This window comes from Carassius gibelio, chromosome B19, assembly GCF_023724105.1.
Source record: "Carassius gibelio isolate Cgi1373 ecotype wild population from Czech Republic chromosome B19, carGib1.2-hapl.c, whole genome shotgun sequence".
NCBI lineage: Eukaryota > Metazoa > Chordata > Actinopteri > Cypriniformes > Cyprinidae > Carassius > Carassius gibelio.
Window position 1 is genome coordinate 35,179,917 of NC_068414.1, and position 27,654 is coordinate 35,207,570.

General features: G+C 35.7%; 1 protein-coding gene across 1 annotated transcript; it reads right to left on the reverse strand.

The window, feature by feature from the left end:
• Positions 1-1,879: 1,879 nt before the first annotated feature.
• LOC127978668 (TGF-beta receptor type-2) lies at positions 1,880-21,114 on the reverse strand. The gene is made up of 9 exons (XM_052583513.1): positions 20,913-21,114; positions 17,703-17,850; positions 15,521-15,723; positions 13,811-13,967; positions 12,579-12,766; positions 8,308-9,080; positions 7,180-7,321; positions 5,004-5,128; positions 1,880-3,756 (listed from the first exon to the last, which is right to left on the reverse strand). Exons 1-9 carry the CDS (start codon positions 20,968-20,970, stop codon positions 3,580-3,582), a joined length of 1,971 nt encoding a protein of 656 aa, XP_052439473.1. The 5' UTR covers positions 20,971-21,114; the 3' UTR covers positions 1,880-3,579.
• Between the last annotated feature and the right edge of the window lie 6,540 nt (positions 21,115-27,654).

The window sequence follows — 27,654 nt, forward strand, 5'->3', positions numbered from 1 at the left end:
CTTTTGAGTTTTAGGGCTTGAGAGCAGTTCATTATTTTGTCACATGCTTGAGCTCATTAACAAACACAAACATTACATATTATCTTTGCTTCATCAAAGTGATTTTCCCCATCATACGGATAAAGTTTAAAGGAATAATTCACCAAAAAATGAAAATTACCACATGATTTACTCACCGTCAAGCCATCCAAGGTGTATATGATTTTCTTCTTTCAGAAAAAATACAATTGGAGTTACATTTAAAAAATAAAAAATCTGTCTCTTCCTAGCTTTATAATGGCAGTGATTGGCTGATGAAATTCAATAGTCCAATAGAAGTCCAATAAAGTGCATCCATCCATAATTAAAAGTGATCCACGTGGCTTCGGGAGGTTAATAAAGGCCTCCTGAAGTGAATAGATGTTTGTTTTGTTTTATTAGAGAACCGCAATCTTCCCCTAACTGACGTTCCAGCGGACATTGTTAGACTAGCATATTCTCACCAGAGTTTATAAAGACGCAATCAGAGAAATCAAAATATTTATATGCTAATTTATCTTTTACTTCAGTGTTATGAGATGACTGCATGGTTTCAACTGTTTCCTGTTGAACCGTCACCAACTGAACTGCAGCTCAAACTATTTCAAATATAATTAATTAAGCTACAAACTCATTATGATACATCATAATGAACAATATTTCCATCTAACATATTTTGAGCTGCAGCTCGTTATATTAATGGAGTGTTTCACTAGTTAGCATTCAGTGGCGCACTCAATTTTGAAAGGGGTGCAAGAGGAGGACACAGTAAATCTTGGGGTGGTACATGTGGTACATTTACTTTGTTTCTGACTAATGTAAATAAAATTTTCATTCATATCAACAATTAATTACTCTTTAAAATGTGTAGTTATTTTCCTTGAAAATAATTACACATCAGCAAATATATATGTGCAAACATTTTAATTTACTAATTATAGACCTTTCATTTCCACGGTTATTAAAAAAAAGCCAGCAAAGAAAAAAATCAAAGCACATTTTCACTCTCTAGCGCGAGTTTAAGCGCTCTCAAAACAACTCCCGCTATAATTAATGAAGCTGTCTTGAAATGTATCTAATTTCAAATGAATACTGAAATGCACTTTGTTGTTTTTTGATGATAAAAACCGTGAACGCGCTAACTGAACAAAACTCAGCAGTTTTTGCGATGACTCATCTGAACGCCTCTGATTGGCCACTGCATTCCTGTGAAACAGCTACTCTGCAATCTACAATCTTTTTTGGTTGCTGCAGTGGGTGCTGCATTCTATTTTATTTTTTTGTAAACATAATATTTTCGCTTATTTCAATTAACGTTATAAAACTAACAAGCTAAGTCATTTATGTCATTTATGCTGAAACTGCTCCGATGGATTCAAACTCGTAACTTCGATCATTCATTTCGCTATTAACTAACTGAAAAAAGGTAAAAAAAAAATCACTTCTAATGATTTTGTATTGAAGCTCTCGAATCGGATCACACAGCTGTGAATCATTTGATTCAGACCCAGATTCGGGGCGTTTATCGTGAATCATTTGATTGAGAACGGAACTTCAAAGCTCATATTTATTAATACTTTTATTTATCAATGATGCAATAAATTGATCAAAAGTGACAGCAAAAATGTGTAATGTTACAAAAGTTCTAATAAATGCTATTCTCTTCAACTTTCTCTTCATAAAAGAATCCTGAAAAACTAAATATAGCTATCACTGTAAATTGCCATTTAAAAGGCACAGCCTACATTTTTCTCACTAATGCTAATTCAGATGGCATTTTATATCTTAAATATGCATAAGTAATGTTTACTCATTTTGCATAAAAAAAAAAAAAGAAATAATTTGAAATTACACCAAAATGTTCTGTTCACAAGTGTCATTTACTTTAAATTTTCTTTGTTTTCTTCACTCCTCTCCTGTTAAACAAACAAACAAACAAACAAAAATATCCAGGCCAACAATATTTGAAATAGCATGTTGATATTTACGCAAAATTTTTATACAATTATGTTTGTTTCACTCTTAGTTTAGATTAATATCATTTCAAACATGCAATAATTAATTCACATTTGTATGGTGTTTTTATTTATTTGATTTTTTTTTTTTTATTTACTTGTATCCGAAACCTGGCTTTCAATCTTAAAATATGAAAAACCATCATATAATATATGAATTATTACATATTTGAAACGATGGTAATCTAAGCGAAAACTGATGTTATTGTGAGAGCAGCTAATAAACACAAACTCTTATTATTTCGTATTTGTGTGATGCTGAATCTCTCCAGCAGGAGGCAGAGTCTGAGCCTCAAATCATCCTCACAAAATCCCTGGTTTCTTTACAGATTTTATTATATGGAGTAATCTTTCCTTGCATAAAAGCATTTGATAACAGAAATCAGAATAACAGAAGAGCATATTTTGATCGTTTTGGCCTGCTACGAATGTGCACGTTGACTTGACATGAAATAATGTGTGCAACTAATTTGAGTTAAAGCACTATATTCAGCTGCGGTGTGTAAGCAGTCCATAAACAACATTCACAAACAATGATATTATGATGTTTTATAAAAAAAATGTAACAAATATACACAATGATTATATATGCATATATGCAAAAAGTGCTCTTTTCTTGGCTTTTCTAACTGTTGATATCAGACGCTGAAGTTGTTATTTCAGATCCTCGTTTTCTGATCGTCAACAGAACCTCGGCTCTGTAAGGCACGTGGGTAAAAGTCTTATTTTCACATTAATAAACAAACAGCTTCAGCTGAGAGTCTCAAAATCAGCAGAATTCATATTTCATCTCTATAATCCAGATCGTCTTTGGCTCACAGTTCTCTTTGGTTAGTTTTAGTGCTGTTAAACGATTAAATCGCATCCAAAATGACGTTTTAGTTTACATAATAAGTGTGTACCGTATATCTCTATCATGTATATTATAAGTACAAACACATGCATGTATATATTTTAAAATATTTACATGCATATACATTTATATTCTTATATTTTATATAAAAATATAATACATAAAAAATGTCTTATATATATATATATATACACATGCATGTGTTTGTATGTATAAAAGCATCATTAATATACACAGTACACACTCATATAGTAAGCAAACAAAAACTTTTATTTTGAAAGCGATAAATCGTTTGACAGCACTTTATTAAAAACTTAAATCAGCTGGATTCGATCAGATTTATCGCTCATAATCAACTTGCGGCTTTATAATACTGTAAATTCACATAGGGTCTCTTGGATTTTCTTGGTATGAGTTCACATGTCCCAGAATCCTTTGCGTCAGGACTTCCTCTGTGTTTGCCTGTTTCACGTCAGCGAAGCAGATTTTCCCTGAAGCTTATAATGATTGCTAACGAGCGACTGGCGTCATACACTCGCTCTGGATATGGAGAATGAGTTCATAGAGAAGGAAGCATCACCTGTGCTGTACACATGTGTGGATTTGGTGTGTTTAGTTGTTCCTGAAAAGTGCAAATGTCACTTTGTCTAAAAGGCTGTTTATCAGCTGGTTGGACAGACGGGTGTCTGTGGCTCAGATCTCCTCCTCATCGTTCCCAGAATCCTGTGCGCTCTTGGTGTCGGTGTCGAGGGGCGAGATCACAGCGCTGCTGATTTCACCGAATCTCTCCACGACACACTGCGCTGTCACACGCGCCTCGGGGTCGTGATCCCAGCACTCCTCTATAGTGGAGCTCAGCAGATGAACGCCCTGAGAGAGAGACAGAGTAAAAATCATAATAAATATTAAAAAAATATATTATATTATATTAAATATATAATTAAAACGCATAATAAAAACAAAAGACAACAACAAATAATAAAAACGAGTTAAATAGATTTAAATAAATACTATAAATACAAAAAATAAGATTAAATTAAATGCATAAATACATGATTCAAATATTTTTTATCATTATTAAATAATAAAGATTTAATTTTTTTATTAAATTAAATGTAATAAAATATATAATAATTAAAACATATAATGGAACAAAAGACAACAACAATTAATAAAAACAAGTTAAAACAAATTTAAATAAATACTATAAATATTATATATATTTGTATACTATAAATACAAATATATATAATAAATAAAAAAAGATTAAATGCATTAATACATGATTAAAAAAAATATTATTAAATAATAAACATTTTTAAAAATTATTATATAAAAATAAATATTTAGTTAAAACATAATAAAAACAAAAGACAAGAACAAATAGTAAAAATTAAATAAATGAATGGTTATGATAAATAAAATAGATGTACATAATAAAAAAATTGGTAAACATAATACTTAAATATTTAAATAGATTATTAAATAAATACATCTACAAGTAAAGGATACAACAGAGTATAAAAATATTAAAATAAATAAAACATTTGATGAAAATATATGAATTATAAAATAATTAAAATAATTAATAAAAACTAAATCAATAACATAAATGTTGTTAAAATAAGTACAATAGATTAAAATAAATAATACAATTTAGATTTAAAGAATTAAAAATCTACTAGCACAGTACTATAGTGAGTATATATATTATAGTTAAATTTATAAAAAATTGCTTCAATATCGATATTATTGAGTTTTATCTTTTTAAATATGTTCATGGTTTTAATTATTTTAAGTTTAAAATAAAAACTTGGAAATTAGATGAAATAACAAATGTAGGCTTTTTAGATTTAATTTCAGTTAACATTTGGTTTATTTCAAGTACACTTTTTTTATGATTTTAGTTTTAGTTCACTTTAATAAGCCTATAATATGCTGTAAATAAAAAAAAGTGGAAATATGAGCAGCTTCACAGCTCCTTAGCATTACGCACGCACTAGAAGTGTCTCGGGTCTGTGAATATAGTCTTCGATAACGCAGTTTTACGTCAGTAAGGTCAAGCGGTGCTGGTTTAGTGAAGCGTCAGGCTCTGTGAGACTAGTTTAGCTAGTTACCGTGTGGTTAGTCCAGCTGGCCGGTATCTCGGGTCTCAGTCGGTCTCTGATCACATCATCCTTCATGCTCTCCACACACAGATGATCCTTCAGCTTCCCGAACGGAGGCTCGTACTCCCGCACATCTACACACACACACACACACACACACACACACACACACACACACCAGCATGAGCTCTGGGGACCTAGGGACCTACAGGGGAACTGCAGAATGGCATTGTGGGAAGTGCGTCATCATGGTTTTAACCAGCCATTCACAACAAACTACACAAATCTGTCTGCTTCCTGCCACAAATACTCTTGAATCTGAAATAAAGACCCTTAAACAACAACAACAACAACAAAGCCGTGGAGGAAGTGCATACAGCAGAGACAGGAAGTGGGCTGTGTGTCATGACGCGTGTCACGGCTGAGTTCATCACAGCGATGCTTCCTGTTTTTGTCACATACATTTCTTGGGAACTTCAGAACAGAAATTTAATTTTGCTTTTCAGTAGATTTACAGAAAAGCATCGTTCAAGCTCTGTTCTACAGTTCTCAGGAAATTCATGAGTCAAAAACAGGAAGCATTACATGTTTGCTAATAATCAATCAAATATATATAAATATTATACAATCTTTGTTAAATAATAACTGTAACATATATAATATAATTACACACACACACATGATTTGTATATGTTTTTATATTTTATATATAATTAATATGTTTAAGAAAACCATCTTTTTGGGTATTTCTCTTTATTTTCAACAAACGTCTTTTAAATATTTGGGCCCACTTTATATTGTGTCCCTAATACCTGTGTACTTACAGAGTAACTAGATGTGTACAGAGTGTGTGACCACAGTGTAAGCACAGATTGGTACATAGTATCTACAGCTGTGATGTTTGTGTAACTACACACATGTGACACCACACTGAATGGTATGTGCAAGTACTGATGTGTAACAGGACACTGGTAACAACACTTTTTCGTAATGAAAGTACAGATGTGTAAAGTGTAACACTTTATATTAGATGTATCACGTAATTACTCTGATGTTACACAGCAGCGGTCAGTAAGTTAGGCTTGTGGTTGGTGTCCAGAATATTAAGTGGACAGTTCCTGAGGAGTAACCATGTAATTATACAGGTATTACAGTGGTGCACCAACTCCAACTTCAAATCCAACTCCTCCCACTTTACATATCCCATCCCCACCCCAGGATCCCATTTCCAACCCTAAACCTCTAAAACCCAAATGGTTCCAATTACTATAATATATATTGCTGGTACAAAATTATGAAAGTATGTTATAAAATTCCTGTTACATGAGTACTTAGTAAAGTAAAAAAAAAAAAAAAAAACATCTTGTTACACAAGCATCCTGAGGATTATTACATGTGTGTAGTTACACAAACATCACAGCTGTAGAAACTATTAACCCATGTGTACTTACACTGTGGTCACACACTCTGTACACATCTAGTTACTATGTAAGTACACAAGTATTAGGAACAGTTAATATAAATTGGGACTAGCTATTATATAAAATATATGTTATTAAATAGAATAGTCGATATCTACATTTTATAGTGTATGTTTATAATGAAATATATTTATAATTATGGTGTAATTATCATTTATAACAATCATCTACTATCTATCCATCCATCCATCTATATCTGAACATCTAATCTTTTTAATGATATTTAATATTAAATGCTGTATAATATAATATAATATAATATAATACAATATAATACAATATAATATAATATAATATAATATAATATAATATAATATAATATATAATTAACACAAGTTTTTTAACTACATATTTTGGGGCATTTATCTTTTATCTATAATTTGTAATTACATATCTTTTAGATATTTATATTTTAATCCAACTGGGCCTTTTTAAGGATTTATACATCATTTCTACAACAAATTCTGTTTGGAGATGGTGTGTGTGTTTGTGTGTGTGCATGTGTGCGTGAGTTTGTGTTTGTGCGCGTGTGCGTGTGCGTGTGCATGAATGTGAGTGTGTGTGAATTTTAGTACGAGTGAGTGTGTGTTTGTTTATGTCTGTGTGTGTGAGTGTGTGTGTTTGTGTGAGTGTGAGAGTGTATCTGTCTGTGTGTGTGTGTGTGTGTGTTATGGTGAGTGTAATCACTGGTGGGCGTGTCTTACCTCCGATAGCGCTGCATCTGGACGTGATTTCCCACAGAACCAGGGCCATGGAGTAAACGTCGGCCTGTTTGAAGGACTCGATGTTCTCCAGGTCCATCCTGGACTCCAGCACCTCAGGAGCCATATATCTGGCCGTCCCCACCTGAGAAAGACCAGCAGAGCTTCTGTCAGCTCATATAATGAACTTAAGATCACATTATCGGACAGATTTAACTCTGTTTGGTGTGTAATGCAATTACATTTGAATATAAAACATACTACATACCTTTATTTTAAAATGCTTGTTTTGTTGCTAATATCACTGTGTTATATCAGAAGTAATACAGAAATGTAAAACAAACAAGGAACAAATTGTGCGTATATAATGCTTTCATTTTCATTTTTCTAGAAAAGTGTTTGTTTTATATTTCAGTTCAGCATTGGGCTGTGTCGTAATGTTATTTACTTATTTTTAGACATACACTGAACTCACTGAACCTTCAATATCTCTGTCAAATAACTGTAAACCAAATTAACAACAGACAAACGGATAGATAGATACGTGATTTTTAAAACATGCATTTTGAAAGAAAATGTTATGAAATAGTAAAAATAAAGAAATAAATACATTTATTTATAAGAATCATTTTTTCTCTACATAACCTTATATATCTAATATAATGAATTTATTATAGGAATATATTATTTATTATTAATTAATATATGCTTTATTCATAATAAATTATTATAATTAAATACTACTATATATTAATTAAAAATATATTATTTTAAATATAGAATATATATATATATATATATATACATATATATATATATATATATATATATATATATAGGTAAAAATTGATAGCCTGAATTGCACTGTAAGTCGATTTGGATAAAAGCGTCTGCTGAATGCATAAATGTAATTTTTAATTTAAATATATATACATATACACCTATATATTTATATATATATATATATATATATATATATATATATATATATATATATACACATACTATCTAAAGTATTAGCATATAATTTAAATAATTAATTATTAATATAATACATATAATAAATAATAATATACATTTATAACTAAAAATGAGCCAGGGCTTCGGTCAGCAGTGATGTCACACTCTCACCTGTCCGCTGTTGGCCAGTTCTTCAGGAGTCATGGAGTTATGGAGTCTCAGACTGAGACCGAAGTCACACAGACAGCAGCTGAGGTCCGACTTCACCAGCACATTCACACTCTTCAGGTCGCGGTGCACGATGGCCACTTTAGGGCGTCCGCACGGCGTCCGGTCAGCATGGAGATGAGCCACGCCCCTCGCCAGAGACATACCCAATCGGCACAGCTCGTCCCAGCCAATCACGTGCTGCGTCAGGAACTCCTGCAGGTTCCCTCGCTCGTGATAGGCCGTTATCAGCCAATAGCGTCGCTCTATCTTCCGGTCCTCGGCGGTCAAAAACTGAAGCACATTTTCATGCCGAAGTTCGGCGTCGGAGAAAATCTCCCACTCTGTTTTCCACGATGCATACTCTTCGTAGGGAAATATTTTGACCGCTACCATCTGGAAGGATTCGTCCGTCGCTCCCTGCTTGAGTTTGGCTCTGTAGACTTCAGCAAAGCGGCCTTTCCCCACTATAGCGTCCAGCTGGATGGGGAGCAGCTCGGTGTTGTGGTTTAGGCTGTTGGCGTTGGCCGAGTTGCTGTCGGATCGGTCGTCGTCGCTCATGATGATGGCGCAGGTCTCGCTGTCAATGCCTTTGGTTTTGGGCGCTTTGAGGTTCTGCTGGTGGAACACCCGATAGTAGTAGACGGCCGAGAGGAGAACGACGACAGCGATCAGCACAGGAACCAGAGTGACCAACAGCGGGAGAGTCTTCTCAAGGTCTCTAGGATCAGGTGGCACTGCACAGGAACACCAGAGGAACATTACTACCGCTTTACTCAGAACAGAACTATTACAAGCATTTCTGTTACCTGAAATATCAAATAATTTAATTTTACATTTCAGGAACAGATGTCCCCTGATCAGATGTCAATATCAAAGTAAAATATATTCAATTTAAAGTTGTTTACTCACTGATTGTAAACTACATTGGCACAATCACCAAAGATGGACCAGTCAAAAGTAGTTATTTATGTAAATGCAATGCAAAACTAGAATGCACGAAGAAAACAAAATAATGACTTTATTCAACAATTAATCTCCTTACTACTGTAGGTCCTTACTATGTTTCTGGACCCTGATCATGGTAGGACCCTTGCTGTCTTTGGAGGGCCAGAGAGCTCTCGGATTTCATCAAAAATATCTTAATTTGTGTTTTGAAGATGAACAAAGATCTTACGGGCTTGAAACGACATGAGGGTGAGTAATAAATGACAGAATTGTCATTTTTGGGTGAACTATCTATTAAGCCAAAAGCACCCAACTTACCAACTTAAAATAAATAAGGAATTAAAACTTAAAACAATAAATAAATAAATGATAAAAAATAAATAATATTTCAACCTAAATTATAATATATATATATATATATATATATATATATATAATATGATAATTTATAATATATATATAAAAAAAGCAATGAAAATGACAAAAGTGCAAACAATTATGAAAATGTAACAAATAAATAAAATAAATGTTAGAGGATTGTTTTTTTTGGGGATGTACTGTCCATCTTAAATGTCATACAATTTATATTGTAAACAATACTGTAAAGATCTTTTGAAAATTAATTTCTAATCTGATTGTCTGACTTGACACAACTTCCGGGAGTAAAAACACTCAAAATAAAAATAAAAAATAAATAAATAAAAGCTTTAGGAGCACTTCTGAGAAAGTAATAACTAATCACTGAACTAATACAATTATTGGCATTGAACCGTTGAAACAGCGTCAGGATTTAGTTTGAGTTGCAAAATTCACAAACAAAATTACCATCCTGCTTAGTTCTCAATATTATGCCATTTTACTGTATAGTCTATGAATTCATGTGTTTGAGAATGCAGAAATAGATTTTTTTCTCAGTCTTTTTTTCTTCTGACATCTCACAATTCCTCAGAAAACATTTGAACAAAAAAAACAACGAATAAAGAAAAATGTCATCATATTTAAATGTGATTCAGAAATATTTAAACACTGGAAAATGACAAAAACCAGAGGCTGAACATCACTTTTGCAGTTTTCACATTTGGAGAGAGATATTTTCTGCACCAAAAGTTTCCTCTCAGAATCACATGAGGCAGCTTCCTGTTTAATTCATCTAAAACTAGACTCTAGTCAGAAGAAGAAATAAACGTTAGTGGTCCTTTCCTTGCACAAAACTCCCTAAAGATACACGTTACAGTAAACATAGTAATGTGCAACCAAACACAAAACACACATGTGCACACGCAGACACACAGAAATAACACACGGCTATAAAAACAAGATTTGAGAATGTGATGATCTTCAGACACAGACAGGAAACCACACGTCTGAACGCTTCAGCAGCTCCACGGAGACATTATAAAACAACGACTCGCACAGTTCACCCCAAGAACGCTTTTAAACTGACACAACACAGTGTGAAAGAGTCAACACTGAGTCTTAATATTCTTATTCTGATGGAGAACTGCCCAAGTGAACATCTGACTGATACATCAGCACTCTTCAAAAGATTGGAATCATTAAGATTATATATATATAAAAAGTTTTTGAAGATGTCTCTTCTGCTCACTAAGGCTGCATTTATTTGATCAAAAATACAGTAAAAATAGATATATTGTGAAATGTTTTTTCAATTGAAAACAGCTGTTCTCTATGTGAATACCTGTTGAAATTTAATATATTTCTGTGATGCAGCGCTGTATTTCCAGCATCATTACTCCAGTCTTCAGTGTCACATGATCTTTAGAAATCATTCTAACTGATTTACTGCTCAAGAAACATTTCTTATTATTATCAATGTTGGAAACAGTTGTGCTACACAATATTTTTATGGAAACTGTGATGTATTCTTATTTTTCAGGATTCACAGATGAACAAAGTTTATTTGAAATACAAATCTTTTCTAACATTAGAAATGTATTTACTGGAACTTTTGATTAATTTAATGTGTTCTTGATCAATAAAAGTATTATTTCTTTCCAAAGACGGCAAACTTTTACATTTCCTGGACCTTTACATGAAAATAGCACAAACTTTAAAAAATAAATAGTTTATGTAAAAATAGTAAGTCATTGAAAAGGAGGTGATATTGACTGGGCATCTTTTTTTATTAATATTTTATTTTCATATTTTAATTTTAGTTTAAGTTAATAATTTTTTTAAAAAGTAATAATTTTTTTAGATTTCTATATTTCTATATATCTCTATATATATATTTCTATATATCTCTCTCTATATATATATTTCTATATCTCTCTCTATATATATATATTTCTATATATCTCTATGTATATATTTCTATATATCTCTATGTATATATTTCTATATATCTATATGTATATATATATATTTCTATATATCTCTATGTATATATATATTTCTATATATCTCTATGTATATATATATTTCTATATATCTCTATGTATATATATATTTCTATATATCTCTATATATATATATTTCTATATATCTCTATGTATATATATATTTCTATATATCTCCATATATATATATATATATATATATATATATTTCTATATATCTCTCTCTCTATATATATATTTCTATATATCTCTATGTATATATATATATATTTCTATATCTCTCTATATATATATATATATATATATATATTTCTATATATATCTATATATATATATTTCTATATATCTCTATGTATACATTTCTATATATATCTATGTATATATATATTTCTATATATCTCCATATATATATATATTTCTATATCTCTCTATGTATATATTTCTATATATATATCTCTATATATATTTCTATATATCTCTATGTATATATTTCTATATATCTCTATGTATATATATATATTTCTATCTCTCTCTCTCTCTCTCTCTATATATATATATATATATATATTTCCCTCTCTCTCTCTCTCTCTCTCTCTCTCTCTCTCTCTTTCTCTCTCATATATATATATAATTCCTATTCTTGTTATATTAGTACATCAACTGAAACTAATAAATCTTATTACTGAGCTCTTAATATAAATCTTATCAATGTCGAAACTAGTGTGGTGCCTCCTATTATTATTACATCTTATTTTTCAGGAATCGTTGATGAATAGAAAGTTCAAAAGAATAGTATTTCAAATAAAAATGTAACAATATAAGTGTCTTCACTGTCCCTTTTGATCAATTGAATGCATCCTTGCTGAATAAAAGTATTCATTTCTTTGATAAATGCGCTCTAGCTGCTGTCATTCACATCTCACTCACCGTAAGTGAAGTAGAGGTGATCGTTGCACTCTTCTGCATTGCAGGAGCAGATGTATAAATCCTCCATGCCCTTCACCTGCTTCATCTGACAGATGGTGTTGTTGTAGTCTGTCAGATACTGACCGTGAAAGCGCACCGCTGGATTGTGACACACCGTCTCCATGATGGGACTCCCATTTTTCCTCATCCTGAAACACAACATACACAATGTGAGCTGACTGGCTTTTATCAGAGAATACCAGAAGTGTGTCCTCTTTAAAAGCCACCAAATACTGCTTTAAAATGCTTTGAAAGAAATTAATATTTGAATTCAACAAGGACGCATTACATCAACATAAAAAACATTTATAAAGTTACATTAGATTTCAAATTTAAAATAAATGCTGTTCTTTTAAACTTTCTGTTCATCTGAGAATCCTAAAAAAATGAAATGCATCACAGTTTCCATAAAAATATTGTGCAGCACAACTGTTTCCAGCATTGATAATAATCAGAAATGTTTCTTGAGAAAACAGAAATTCTTGATTGTATAATATTTTATTCTTTTTACAGTATTTTTCATCAAATAAATGGAGCCTTGGTGAGGAGAAGAGACTTATTTCAAAGACATTAAACATGAATATGTGTTAGGAAATTGTGCTGTGTTTTTGTAGTATTACGCTTGTATTCTAGCCAAAAGTAATAGTTTGCAGTTAAACACGTTGTTATTATGGATTTGTGTCAGTTTTTCACTCAATACATTAACTGATGGACTGGAGTGCTGTGGATTATTGTGATATTTTTTATCCGCTCTCATTCTGACGGCACCCATTCACTGCAGAGCATCCATTGAGGAGACTCTGATGCAATGCTACATTTCTACAAATCTGATGAAGAAACAAACTTGTCAAATGCTATTTTTAGGATGAACTACTCCTTTAAACTCTTTCTGTCACGTCACGATCACTCGGACTATCTGTTTTCACTCTCAGAGTTTGTCTGCGACCCGAACTGAACTATTTCCTGCGGGATTTTCTGGAAGTCAGACAGGATTTCCTGTATCCCAGCGAAGCTATTTCCTGATTAACGCAGTCGTGGGCAACATTCATACTGAATAGATACAGAGAGAGTTCATGCAGAGATTGATGTGGTAAATTCAAATGTCTAGACAGCAGTGAACCCGAACGCAGATTCTGTATTTGAGAGTCTGTAAACAAAAACATAGATGTAAAACACAGAGAAGTGACACATACCAGGCACTGGCGCAGACCTCACTGGGATTCTCACAGATGGAGGAGAGGTTGCAGGAGGATTTGCAGACACCGGTGGCGTTACACACGGTAAAATCAATGTCACAGAACCTACAGAGCTGAGGGAGTCTGAACCCTCCTATAGGTTCTGATGTAGGCACTGCAAAACACACACAGAGAAATATATAATATCTTAATTGGAATTTCAAAGGAATTTAACAACGCTTAAAATATTTACTCGCATGTAGCATTTTATTGATTTTGTTTGGTCGTTGTGTGCACATTTTTTCACAAGCTGATATGATTCTTTAGGGTCTTAACCACACTGTTTTTACCCTGTCACACAGCAAGCTGTTTTAGTGCATGTTGCTTTAAATGCTAATGAGCTCTGCTGACCCCGCCCCCTCTTCCGAGCTGCTCTCTGAGAGACAGTCAACTTTAGCTGCAGTTATCGTGAAACTTGCAAACAAGGACACTATGAGGAAAGGCCTTTTGCAAAGATTCTTTGGATGAGACGTTAAACCGGGCTCCTGACTCCCTGTGGCCATAAAAATAAATCCCAGGATGTCTTTCGTGTGTTCACTGGTGTGTGTGGGGAGTTCTGGCAACTATGGTGGTGAAACAATATGACAGTCACTCAGGGCGGAGCTAAGGTAAAACACCAGTCTAGTCTTATGCTGAAAGGCTACTGTCAATCAAACTATTGTGGGAGGAGCTTGTGTGTGTGACATCACACAGACAGGCATCTGACAATGGCTTGATTTGAGAAATGGGAAATGATTTAACAAGATTTAAAAAAAAAAACACTCTGGGTGGATATTATCATTGTAGGGTAAATGTGTTTCAGTTCAAACGACACGTAAAAGTGCATATCGTATTCGATGGCCCCTTTAATGTTTATTTCAAAATTTACGAATATGTTACCTGAAAAAAAATACAAGTGCAGTTCAGAATGTGTCAGTCTTCAGCTGGTGTGGCCACTATATGACACTGTGTTTTTTTTTTTTTGTGAGCACACGGCTGGTGTTGTGTTTATTTGGTGCATTGTGTTCTCTCCGTTCTATTGTCTTATCCCACCCATCTTGTTGTGTCATTATTGTTTTAGTTGCTCCACCTGTGTCTCCCTCGTTAGCCTCCTCGTTCGGTTCTCTATTTATTCTCCTTGTGTCTGCCGTCCTGGGCTGATTCGTTGTTCTGCGTTATGTCTTAGAGTATTGTCAGATGTGTGTATGTTCCTCTTGCCGTGCTGTGCCCTGTCTTGGCCTGTCTATTCTTCCCCCTAGGGGTAGTTTGTTGTAGTTTTGTTTATTTTTTACTATTAATAAATAGTCTTATCTTCCTGCATTTGAGTCCTCATCCCTTCACCAGACCGTGACAACATGACACTTATTATAACTAGATAAGAAAAGTTTATATTGATTGACTCGCCTTATGTAAAACCAACACAATTACTACAGGCGCTTTACGAATCAATTTCACATTCAGCACAAGAACAATATAAATGCAAATATGACATTTTCAGATTTAGCTCAATGCAGATGATCCATGAAATATACTATGCACGTAAAACCAGACACACACCTGATGGAGACCTCAAACAAACACGACACGTATGAAACCGCAAACACACACCTACTCGGTACTGATGATATGATAAATAGAAGGAAACCACACACACACACACACACACACACACTCCCCCACTGCACTCACATGTCCGTTCATCGGGTTTTTCCAGCAGAATGTGTTTGTTGCACTCTGGTCCCGTACAGGCGCACAGACGGATGTTAGGGTTCGTGTTGCTGATCGACAGCACACAGTCCGAGCTGCTGTAGTCGTCCAGCATCACATCTCTCAATGGCTGTGTCGGGTCATGACACTTCGTCTCCACCGTCACGACCCCAGCATCCCTCCACCTGAGAGACAGAAACGGCAAGCACAGCTCTAGTTCATGCAGTCACTATACCACCATACTCATATTATTCTGCACAGTGCTGTATGTCTGCACAGTATCCTGATGCTCTACTACATTCGTCAAAATGCGCAGTATTATAACTGAACACAATGTGTGTGATACTGTATCCTAAAATGCATTGAGCTCAACATTTCATTTCCCGTGTTATGAAAAAAATTTAAGTTATATTACTGATAAAATCACATTCGACTGTCAAAAGTGGGCTGAAAATTGTATCCCTTACTGTATTCCTCAAGTGTAAGTTGAGCAACGCAGCAGTGTTTAGTTTCTGAATGAATCTGCGTTTTGAACGAATCGGGTGATTCAATGATTCAAAGATCCATTCATTGAAAGAGCCGTTTACTGAGTTCCTGAATGAATCAGCAGGCGGATGAATGAGTCATAAAGACATTTACAACCACCTGCCGGCAGATTTACTTTCTTATTGGGGGGATAGTTCACCCAAAGTTTTTTTATGTCATAATTTACTCAAACCTGAATGATTTTCATTGGTGGAACATAAGGAAAGTATTTTGAAGACTGTTGGTAGCAAAGCTGTTTTGGTTACCAATGTCTTCCATTGCATGAATGAAAAAAAACTATAATAAATGTGTAATAAAGTGTATATTAAAGTAAAAAATATATATTTCTAAAACATATAATTCAGTAAATGTCATTTAGTAATTTCAACTTAATACTTTCTCATTTACCCCCCCCCAAAAAAAAATAACAACAAAAAAAAAAAACATTTAAACAATCTTTGGGGGAAATTTTCACAGCCGAATGTAAATTGTGATTATTAGATTGATTAATTAATCAACACATAATATAATAAATTAGATTAAAATTTTAATTGACTGACAAGCTGATGATAATTAAAGGATGCCACAGTGAACTATGAAATGTTCATCTTTAAAATGTGCTTTTACTTTCACGTTATTCACAAACGTCATAGCTAGTTCACAGTATATACTACACATTTAACAGCTGTACTGTGTCCAGATAGTAGATAGTAAGAGAAACAGTACGTCAGCTGATTTACATCCGCGTTTGTGTATTTTGGGTCGTTGTTCCTGTATCTTCTGCTGCATGGAAAGTGAAATAAGCTCCTGTTGCATTTTCCATTTTCATGTAATAATCACTAAAACTACAAAACCCATAATGCAGCAGTGTACAGGTTGGTTTGGATTTATTACACATCTATATCAAAGATGGTTTTGTCATTTTACATCACAGGAGAAACTTTTAAAGTTCTCTGGTTCTTTTCATCCAACTATATTCTGGTGCCTTAAAAAACCTTCATGTATCCGAAAAATAACTTCCAGTAAAGGATCATTCACCCAAAAAAAATGTAGGTGCACTATACCTTTAAGAATGATTCAGGTTGAAAACTTTTTGGTTTTATTTTTAAAAAGGCTTCTTTGCTTCAAGACTTTGTCATTTCTTAAAGGGGTCACATGATGTTTTTTAAAGATCATTATTTTGTGTATAGTCTACTGTACATTGTTGTAGGTCCTCTATGCCCCGCCTCTCTCAAACTCTCTCAAACTTGTCGGAAACTTTAAACAGAAGCAACAGTTTAAAGTTAAAAATGTCTTCATAATGGCTTTATTTCTAACAATCATATAGCTCTTCACTTCTCAAGACACTAACTGGTGGACTGGAGTATGGATTATTGTTTTTATCAGCTGTTTGGACTCTCATTCTGACGGCACCCATTCACTGCAGAGCATCCACTGCTGAGCAAGTGATGCAATGCTACATATCTGATGAAGGTACAAACTCACCAACATCTCAGATGGCCTAAAGGCAAGTGCACTTTCAGTAAATGTTAATGTTAGGTGAACTACTGCTTTAAGTAAAGAATGCTGCATCACGTCTGAGCGTGTTGGAACAAACTCCATCGCAGTTGCATGACTCATGTTCACGAGTGCATCATACCAGACGGCAGCGCAGACATTTGGACTCGGGCAGGGCCTTGATACGCTGCAGTTTACGTTGCACTCATTCGCCTTGCAGTTTGCCGGCTGAGGGTCACATGACTTACACACTCTGTCTGGATTGGCTGTGTTGAACAGAGCTGATGCACCTGAGACACAAACAGAGGAGAGATCAGAACCAGATTGAGACACTCTTATAGCTTTCATTAATATTTTGAATTCATCTTTGTTTTAATGGCAGTTGAAGCTTTAGTATGATGTTTTTTTGTAATTCTTTGAAAAGTTTTAATAAACTAACTTTTAGACTCTAAACACATGAAAAAAAAAAAATGAAAAAGCAACAGGCATCTCAGAATCTGATGACATAATCGTCTCAACATTCAGCTGGACTTGCTTCAGTATCTGCGTCTGCCAGGAAAATAAACACCAACACATGCTGCATTGGGAAATTATATATCTGGATCTTCAGGATCTCTTAAATGCAACCGGATGTTTATGTTGTTTCATGCTAATCTGCAGAAACATCGGTGTGGACGGACGCTGCGTTTTACTTTAGTGATGAAGACACAGGACAAAACACCTGTAACCTCATTTAAGAAGAATTTATTTTTATCTAATCTAAACACGTATACAAACTAAAAGGTCTTTATCAATTTAAAAGAAACTTGTTTTATGATCGAATTAATTTAACACATAAACCCACTGCAGCCCAGATTGGGAAACCCTGGTGTGATGTAACGTTTAATGCACTTTATGATGTTAATATACAGTAGCGGTTTTAGGCACGGGCGAACCGGGCAGCCGCCCGGGGCGTCATTTTTTCGTGACACATTGGGGGCGGCAGCACGAGCAGACAAACAAAATATCCTCTGTGTCGCAAAGCGGTTCTTCGTCATTTATATCATTTCACTGTGTGTGGAATTGGCAAATTGGCGCTCCCTGCAGCTGCCGGCGCCCCTGCTTGCTGAAAATATCCACTGAAGCTTTGTGTTGTGAGAGAAGTGTAAGGGAGTGGGGCGAGAGGCGCGTGCGACATTTCACCTCTGGGTCTCTCTCAAATGGAACGGACAGGGCGGGGGTGGACGGGGACGGGGGATCCACACTAGTAATATAATTAATAATAAGCTAAAGTCAGTCACACACCTCGACTTTCTTCCAAATAACGCACATTTCATTCATAATGTTATAATACAGGCCTATAGTTCCTGCAAATGAAACTAGGTAATACAAAACGATTATGCGGTCATCAAGGTGAATTGGTTTAGTCTTGACTTCTGGTCCTGAATGACAGTTGGGGGCATGGGAAATCTGTTGATTGTCGAGTGCCAAATAAACAGAGATGGAGAAGAAAAGGTCAAAGCCAGGTGCCCAATTTCGAAAAAAAAAGAAAAGAAGAAGAGGAGAAACGAGCAAAAGATAAAGGTATGCAACTATTGTCTCTGTATGATTACAGAATCCATTTCATGAATGAAGGGCTAATGTTAATTGGTGGTGGGTATAACTCTTTGTTAGCCTTTTTGCTATGATGCCTGCTATGCTTATACAACAATAATTTGGTTTCAACTCAATCACGAGATCTAATTTATAATATTGTGCTTTGCAATAAAACTGTTAAAAGTTCAGTTATCATTTCCATCAGTTGGTTTAACATTAGGCCCTGTAAATAACCAACGGCATTTTATTTGCTACACAGTATGCTAAGTATAGTTTCCTAAGTATAGTTTTACAAGTCATAACTAAAAGTGTGTCATGCGTATAATTTGAGGCAGTAACCTAATGGCACCTCCATGAAAGTTAGATTGATATACAAATTTTGGTTGAAAAATATCCTGAAACCCAAAAAGTTTTTGTTTTTGCCTATACATATAATTTAAAGTCATTATATTTTTTTAAACAACTGAGTCCCAGTGACCATAGCACAACGTGAATAAAATATAATTTTTCAATGTATTTTTTTTACTATTTGTTTCTATGCTCTAAAAAAATGTGATGACATGGGGGAAAAAAAAATAATAAATAAATGTTTTTTTTATTTTCCGGGTCTAGGTGTGTGTGTGTATGTGTGTGTGTGTGTGGGCTACAAGACAACTGCAATTTAATGTAATTTTAATATTTCTGATAATTTATGAGTAGGACTGTGTTTTTTCACTGCTATGTGTTTTGAGTAATATGCCAATATGCTGTCTGATAGAAATGCCTGGAGCTGAACCCCCACTGAGCCCCACTGGCCCTCACATCTGACTGACAGGATTCGGACTGAGCTGGTTCACAGAGGACCAAGTAAAGTGCCACCTGGCTTTGTTTTCCGTAGGAATGAGAGTAATGGGAGAAGTTGCCACCACTAATATTTTAATAAGACATTAGTAAGTGGTGAAAAGATGGCAAGAAGTTGGCTGATTTCTTCAGTTAAGAACAACAGCCTCTTTTGCTTCTGCTGCAAATTGTTTTCCAAGAGGAACATCAATTTAACAAGTGCAGGAATGGCAAATTGGAAACATGCATGCAATGATCTCACATCATATGAAAACAGTTGTTATAATAAAATATAAAATATTGCTGTTTGTGCAGAACTTTGTTTGCTATTTTTTTTGTGTGTGTGGGGGGGGGGGGGGGGGGGGGCGCTCGAAAGGGGTCTCGCCCAGGGTGTATTTCAATGTAGAACCGCCACTGTTAATATATATATATAAAAAGATTAAAGGCAATATATATTTCAAAGGTTATTTAAATTTACGATTTCTTTTTACATTTTACTTAAAGTTAGCTATCATTTTTAATAGGCCTATTTTACTATGGCTCCATCGCACTAGTGAAACTTTGGTAAATATTTGAACGATGACGCACCACAGTAACAACTCTTTATATCGTGACAAATATCAGAGTACAGTAAGTGAATAAACACAGAACAAACACAATTAGACAACAGGAACAGAATTGGAACAGAATTGGAGCGTTCCGAGCGTTCCAAGCGCGCGCGCACACACACACACACACACACACACTAGGAAACGTGTGTCAGGCTCGTGTTGTCTGACAGTTTCAGTCACTGAAAGAGGAACTAATAATTAATCTAATTACACCCCATAAACACTGAGTGTGACGCGAAGCGGCTCGCAGCGCACCAGAGAAACGCACGCGCTCGCGGATCACAGCGGAGTCCGCGTCTTGAGAGTCGCGTCGCGTCGCGAGTAACGAGACAGAAGCGGAAACTCACCAGACAGCAGACACACGAGAAGAAGCGATCCGAACGCGACGGAACCGAGCCGCTCCATTCCGTCTGACCCCGGGTGTACACTGTTAGTTCGGCTCGAGCCTCATCCTCCTCCCTCGGCTGAGAGGAAACGCGCGGAGATGGACGTGAGTCACTAACGCGACAGGAAATGTTCGTGAAGAACGCGCTCTGAGGGAGGAGGAAGCGCTCCTTTTCCTGCTTGACTTTCTCAGAACCGCTACAGCTGCCTCGTCTGTGTCAATGCGCACTGCGCTCACTCACTAGACAACACTTAGAGCACCACATAGACAGCATTACTGAGCTCCCTACATAGACGACATTCTAAGTCATTTCAAGTGAGTTTCCTATAAACTGTATCTGTATCATTTTCTCAAAACCTAGATAAAGTTGCCTATCAGCATTTGGCATCTCATACCTACGAGTATCATAAACAACATTACTAGGCATTACACTGTAGTCTCAAAATTGAGTATTTCTACATAAACAACATTTCTGGGTGTTTTCTCAAGAGTGAGGTCTACATATAAAGCCAATCATCATCTCAAAACCTAGTGAGCTTCCTACATAGACGACATTACTGCGCATTATATTCTCAAAAGTGAGTTGTCTACATAGAGAACATTCTAAGGCATTTCCTATAAACACAACATTTGTATAATATTCTTAAAACCAGATGAGTTTAAGCATAAACAACATTTCTGGGTGTCTCAAAACCTACATATAAAACAAAGGTGTCATCCTAGTATCAAGAGCGAGTTGCGTACATTGTTTTTTTAGGTTTCAGTCTCAAAACTTGTGAGTTTCCTTGTGAGAAACACAGTTACTAAACTCAGAGTTGCCTACATGGGTAACATTTTAGGCATCATAATCTTAAACTACTTACACAGACTGCATTTTTAGGCGTTAAAAAAAAAACAGAGACTTTTGGAACGTCCTATAACTTAAAGAGCTGTCAACCTAGACATAAAACTGATAAGAACCCTACGTAGACAGCATTTTTCAGGAGTGAGTTGCCTACACAGACAATGTTTTAAGGTGCATGCCCTTAATGAGCAGTCCATGCATTTAAAAAAGCAGACAGCAAGACATTTGCTCTCTAAAGTTACCCATACACTTATTTAGGCTGCATTTCTGAGCATGTGCCTCACATGGTGAGCTCGACGCCTACACAGCGTGCAAAACCTCTGCCTGCAGAAGACATTAAAAACACTGTGAGCTGCCTGCCTAGACAGCATCATGAGCACACAGACATCGAAGTCAATAATCTCAATATTTATACTGTCTATCTAGGTGGCACAATAAGTTTTGCAACACATCTCCTAAACGAGTCACGAGTGAGAAAAACAAAACAAGAAATGAAATCAGTAGCACCAAATCTAGACCAAAGCATCTGCGTATAAAGAAAGCAGAGCAAACAACTGATGCACAGGAAGTCAAATTAAGATAAGTCTCAATTACTGAGAAATTATTCAGTAATAGGACTCCGTAAAAACTGCTAAATATGGTCAGAAAAATAAACTTTCAAAACAAGTTTTTCACAGTGAATTGTAATTTTGAGTCTGCATGTAACTTGACTCAAGAAAGCAACATAAAAAGAAGATTCAAAATCACATTGTGATTGTGTTGAAGCGTGCACCACAAATTGTATCTCTGCTTTTCAAGTATATGCCTTCAGGTTTACTAATGACGATTAAATCAAGACAACACTGATCAAGAAGGATTGTTGCAGTGCCGGCCGCAAGAAGAGATCTGTTGTCGTTTATCACCACGACAAGATCAAATAGCGTTCTCTGAAATCAGTGCAATGCTTGTGAAATTCTGTTATTCCATGGAAAGGGCCGATTAGTCGGTCTCTTTACCACCTTTAACTGGAAATGACGTCAAGACAAAAGGTTTATTTTTCTGAATCTGTTTCACACAATTCACATCTACATAATAACACACAGCGTCTAGAACATGATTAAACCCAGATGCTTTTGTTTATGAACTCACACTGGACTTGTGCAAGCTGCAGGTCTCTTGAATATAAATATATCAAAAATGCAGTTTTATACGATTTCACTGCTATGATTATAGACTTATAGACTCTATTGCATGCTAGGCTTTTTTTCAGAAACAAAACCAGAAGAAATTTGTGTGTCCCACAAAGCAATTTTAGGCACCATAGCCTACAAATCTAGTGAGTTTCCTACATAGACAGCATTTACAGGCTATATGTGACCCTGGACCATAACATTTGTCATACTGAGATTTATGCATCATATGAAAGCTGAATAAATTTGTTATGATAGGATTATATTTGGCTCAGATACAACTATTTGAAAATCTGGAATCTGAGAGTGCAAAAAAAAAAATACTGAAAAAAATTATCACTTTTTAAATTATCCAAATTAACTCTTAGCAATGCATATTATGAAGCAAAAAGTAAGTTTTGAAAACCTTTTGAGTTTCCTACAGTAGTCCACTGAAGGTGAGTGAAGATGAACCCAAGTGCAGTTTATTTACAAATGGCAATCCAAAATCTAAACATAATCAGCCAATAACCAAAGATTTGACAAGGTATGAACATACTTGATTTGAACACTTTCACCAACAGCAGGTACATACCTTAATTCATGACAAGAGACAATGGCAAAGACATGGCTACTTATACAGACAATGAGGGTCACATGACAAGAACAATCCAATGGGAAACAAGACACATGACTAAAGCAAACAATGAGCAAACAGAATTGATAATCACATGAAAAGTCAATAAACCAATCAGAACATGACACAATGAACAAGAGGAACCAATAGCATGAAGACAAGAGGGAAAAGGGAAGCATGACACAAACGATAACAAAATAAAAGACAAGAAAACATGAACATGAAAAAACCCAAAAAGACCTTACGATAGGCAATATTTCTAGGTGTCATACAGTAGTCAGAAAACCTAGCAAATATTCTACATTAAAAGCATTTGGGAATTGTATTCTTAAAAGTAAATAATTCAACAATATATCAAAACATGCTATTTTTTATTTTTAGTGCAATGATTAAATTTTTCTTCTATGTAACAAGCTACTGACTCACTAAATATTAAAAAGATTAAAAAGTAAAAAAATATGACATACTTAGTTTTCAAGATTTTTAATTTCATGGCATCGACACATCTCAAAAAAGTTGGGACAAGGCCATGTTTACCACTGTGTGACATCTCTTCTTCTTTTTATAAGTCTGCAAACGTCTGGGGACTGAGGAGACAAGTGTCTCAAGTTTAGGAACAGGAATGTTGTCCCATTCTTGACTAATACAGGCTTCTAGTTGCTCAACTGTCTTGGGTTTTCTTTGTCGCATCTTCCTCTTTATGATGCACCAAATGTTTTCTATGGGTGAAAGATCTTATATATCTTAATGATATCGATCCAGATCCTACTATAGAATGTCAAATAAACTGAAATCAAATTAAATTATAAATAATAGATATTTACATAACACTTGAGAAGGCATTAATGAAAGATGTAGAATGATTTACGGAAATGACAACAGAACAGAACACAGGTAATAATTGATATGCTAAGTGTTTAAGCTGGAGATGGCATGAGAGAAAATCAGTTTTTATGTCTAGACTAGGGATGTCACAATTCTCAATATAATATTGAACCGTTCGGTACGACATCCACGGTTCAATACGCGCTTGTGAATTGCGGTTTTTCGGTTTTACGTTTAAATAATTTAAATGTGTCTTATTTCTCTCCGAATTTACTGTTTGTGTGTGCCTGGTGTACGAGCTGAGAGGAGGAAACTCCTCCCCGCGAGTAAATATTTAGGGGGCACTGAACAATTATTCCAATCCACACTTTAACATGGCGAGCGGCGGTGAAGTGAGGCTACAGTCCGAGGAAGCGCCGGCGTCTTTCAAATCCGTAGTGTGGAGACATTTCGGTTTTGCCGTCGACTATAACGCCGAGGAAGAAAAAAACGGTAAACAACAAAAAGATGACTGTCTGCAAGCATTGTTTTACACGTGTAGCCTACTCAAACGGTAACACTTCCAACATGACTGCACATCTGCGGTGCCATCACCCAGCAATATCACTGTCTGAAGGCAGGATAGCAGAGCAGGTAATAAAGTCCTCCAAAAAACAACAGTCCCTCGCTGAATCCTTCCAGCACACATACCCAACTAGTTCCGAGAGACACATAAAAATAACAAAGGCAGTGCGGGTGTTCATTGCGAAAGATTTGCAGCCGTTTTCGGTGATTGGAGACGCGGGCTTTTGTCATCTTATAAAAACTCTCGATCCGCATTACAGACTACCGTCTCGCACTTTTTTCAGCACCGAGATAATTCCCGACCTCTATGAAAAGACGTGCAACAGTATTGTGAACGAATTGGCTAAAGCACAGAGCCTTGCTCTGACCACAGATGGTTGGACCTCGCGGGAGTTACCTCACTGTAACTGTTCACTGCATGTCGGATTGGGAAATGAAAAGCGCTGTACTCCAAACGCGTCCCCTGTATGAAGGTCATACAAGCGCTCATTTGGCAGAAGAGTTGACAAACGCAGTGAATACGTGGAAGTTGAGGAGGCCAAATATGTTACTCCCAGTACCAACAGATAACGCTCCGAATATTGTGAATGCAGTCCATGAAGCTGATGGGCTGGGGCCACAGATAAGTTGTTTTGCGCACGTTGTAAACCTAGCAGCCAAGAAAGCAGTGTCAATCAACACAGTGTCCCGCCTCCTGGCGAGGGTTAGAAAAATAGTGACATTTTTTCACAAAAGCACCAAAGCCCACCATGTTTTGACTGTGAAGCAGGAGATGTTAAACTTGCCCAGACACCAGTTAATTCATGATGTCACAACTCGGTGGAATACAGTACATGACATGTTGGAAAGATACACAGAACAGCAGCCCGCCATCTATCCTGCCTTACTGGACAAAGATCTGAAGCTGTCTGTCAAGAACGTAACCATGCAGAAGAAGTGATTCAGGTCCTCACACCACTGAAAACAGTGACAGCTCTCATGAGCAGTGAAACAACCCCCACTATATCAATGATCCTTCCTCTGAAAGAGATGATTCTCAAATCCATGTCACCAGGAGACCAGGACAGTGCGACAGTCAAAGAAGCCAAAGCAGCCATTATAAATGACCTGGCAAAGAGGTACACTGACCCCAATCTTCATGACTACCTCCAAATTGCCACAGCCCTTGACCCCAGGTTTGAATCCCCGCCTTACCTTGATGAAGACTCTCGCGATAAGCTCTACAGGAATATCATCCATGAAATTCTGGAGCATGAACAGCAGGTACTATTTGATTTGTTTTTGTGTTTTATCGTTTGTCATTTTGATTGTTTTATCTATTTAGATGCTTCTTATAAATTGTGTCCTTTTCACTGATCAAAATAATTTAACATTTGTCATATGTTACACTGGAGGTGGTTGTGGTTCTGAGCTTTGTGTGCTTATATGTGTAATAATTATACTACATGTAGCAAAAGCTGCACAACAACACCTCCGTTGCGAGTGAGAGAACTTTCTCCACTGCCGGGGACATTGTAAGTGCAAAACGCTCTCGCCTTGCTGCAGAGCATGTTGACAGGCTTATCTTTTTACAGAAGAACCTCAAAATCCAAGAATAGATAGCTGACCTAAGTCAAATTGCATTTTACATTCTGAATGAAGGATACTGTACTGGAGTACTGTTAAGGTTAATTAAGATGGTTTATGTTAAGTTAAGTACAAGTATGTTTATTTGAAATGGTCAATTTATGTTTACTAACTTGACATGTATGTTTATTTTCAAAATTTGGGAATTTATGTGTTCCCCAGTTTGTACACGGGCTACAAACAGCTGTGTGATGTTTTAAAATAAAATAAAAAAATATATATTATACAATACACTAGGAACTAGTGGGCTTTTCTTTGCTCTTAAGTAAAATAAAGGAGTATTGCAATAAAAATATTTTTTTACTGTTCTTATTGCCTGTGCATAGAATAACAGAAATACACTCTTATGTGTCAAGCCATCAGAACCGAACCGAACCGAAAACCGTGGTTTAAAAACCGAGGTATGTATTGAACCGTGGGCTAACCGTATTGTTGCATCCCTAGTCTAGACGTTGAAGTGCACAGAGATCTGTAGCATCTGTCCGAGGTTAGATGGGTCTGTGATGATGTTACCTGTCTGTTTCTTCACTCTGGAGTTAGGTCCTGAAGATGGGGTGGTGATGGCGCAGAGGATAAGACGTATGTCACTGGTCGGAGAGACCTGGGTTCGAATCCACTGGTTGACACACAATGTGTCCGTGAGCAAGACACTTAACACCTAGTTGCTCCAGAGGCATGCAACCTCTGACATATAAAGCAATTGTAAGTTGCTTTGGATAAAAACGTCAGCTAAATGAATAAAGGTCCCACAATGATCCTTTCCGCATTCCTAACAGTCCGTTGCAGTCTTCTTAAATCTGATCAGACTCAATAATAGCGGAGTAAAACTGTGTCCTCTGTGCAGAGCAGGGGTTTCTCCTGAAGTCCACGATCTTCTCCACTGTTTTGAGGGTGTTAAGCTCCAGGTTGTTGAGAGTACACCAGACAGCCAGCTGCCTCTCATCTGTAGGCAGACTCGTCACCGTCCTGAATGAGGCCGATGAGTGTGGTGTCATCTGCAAACTTCAGGAGCTTGACAGATGGGTCTTTAGATGTGCAATCATTCGTGTAGAGGGAGAAT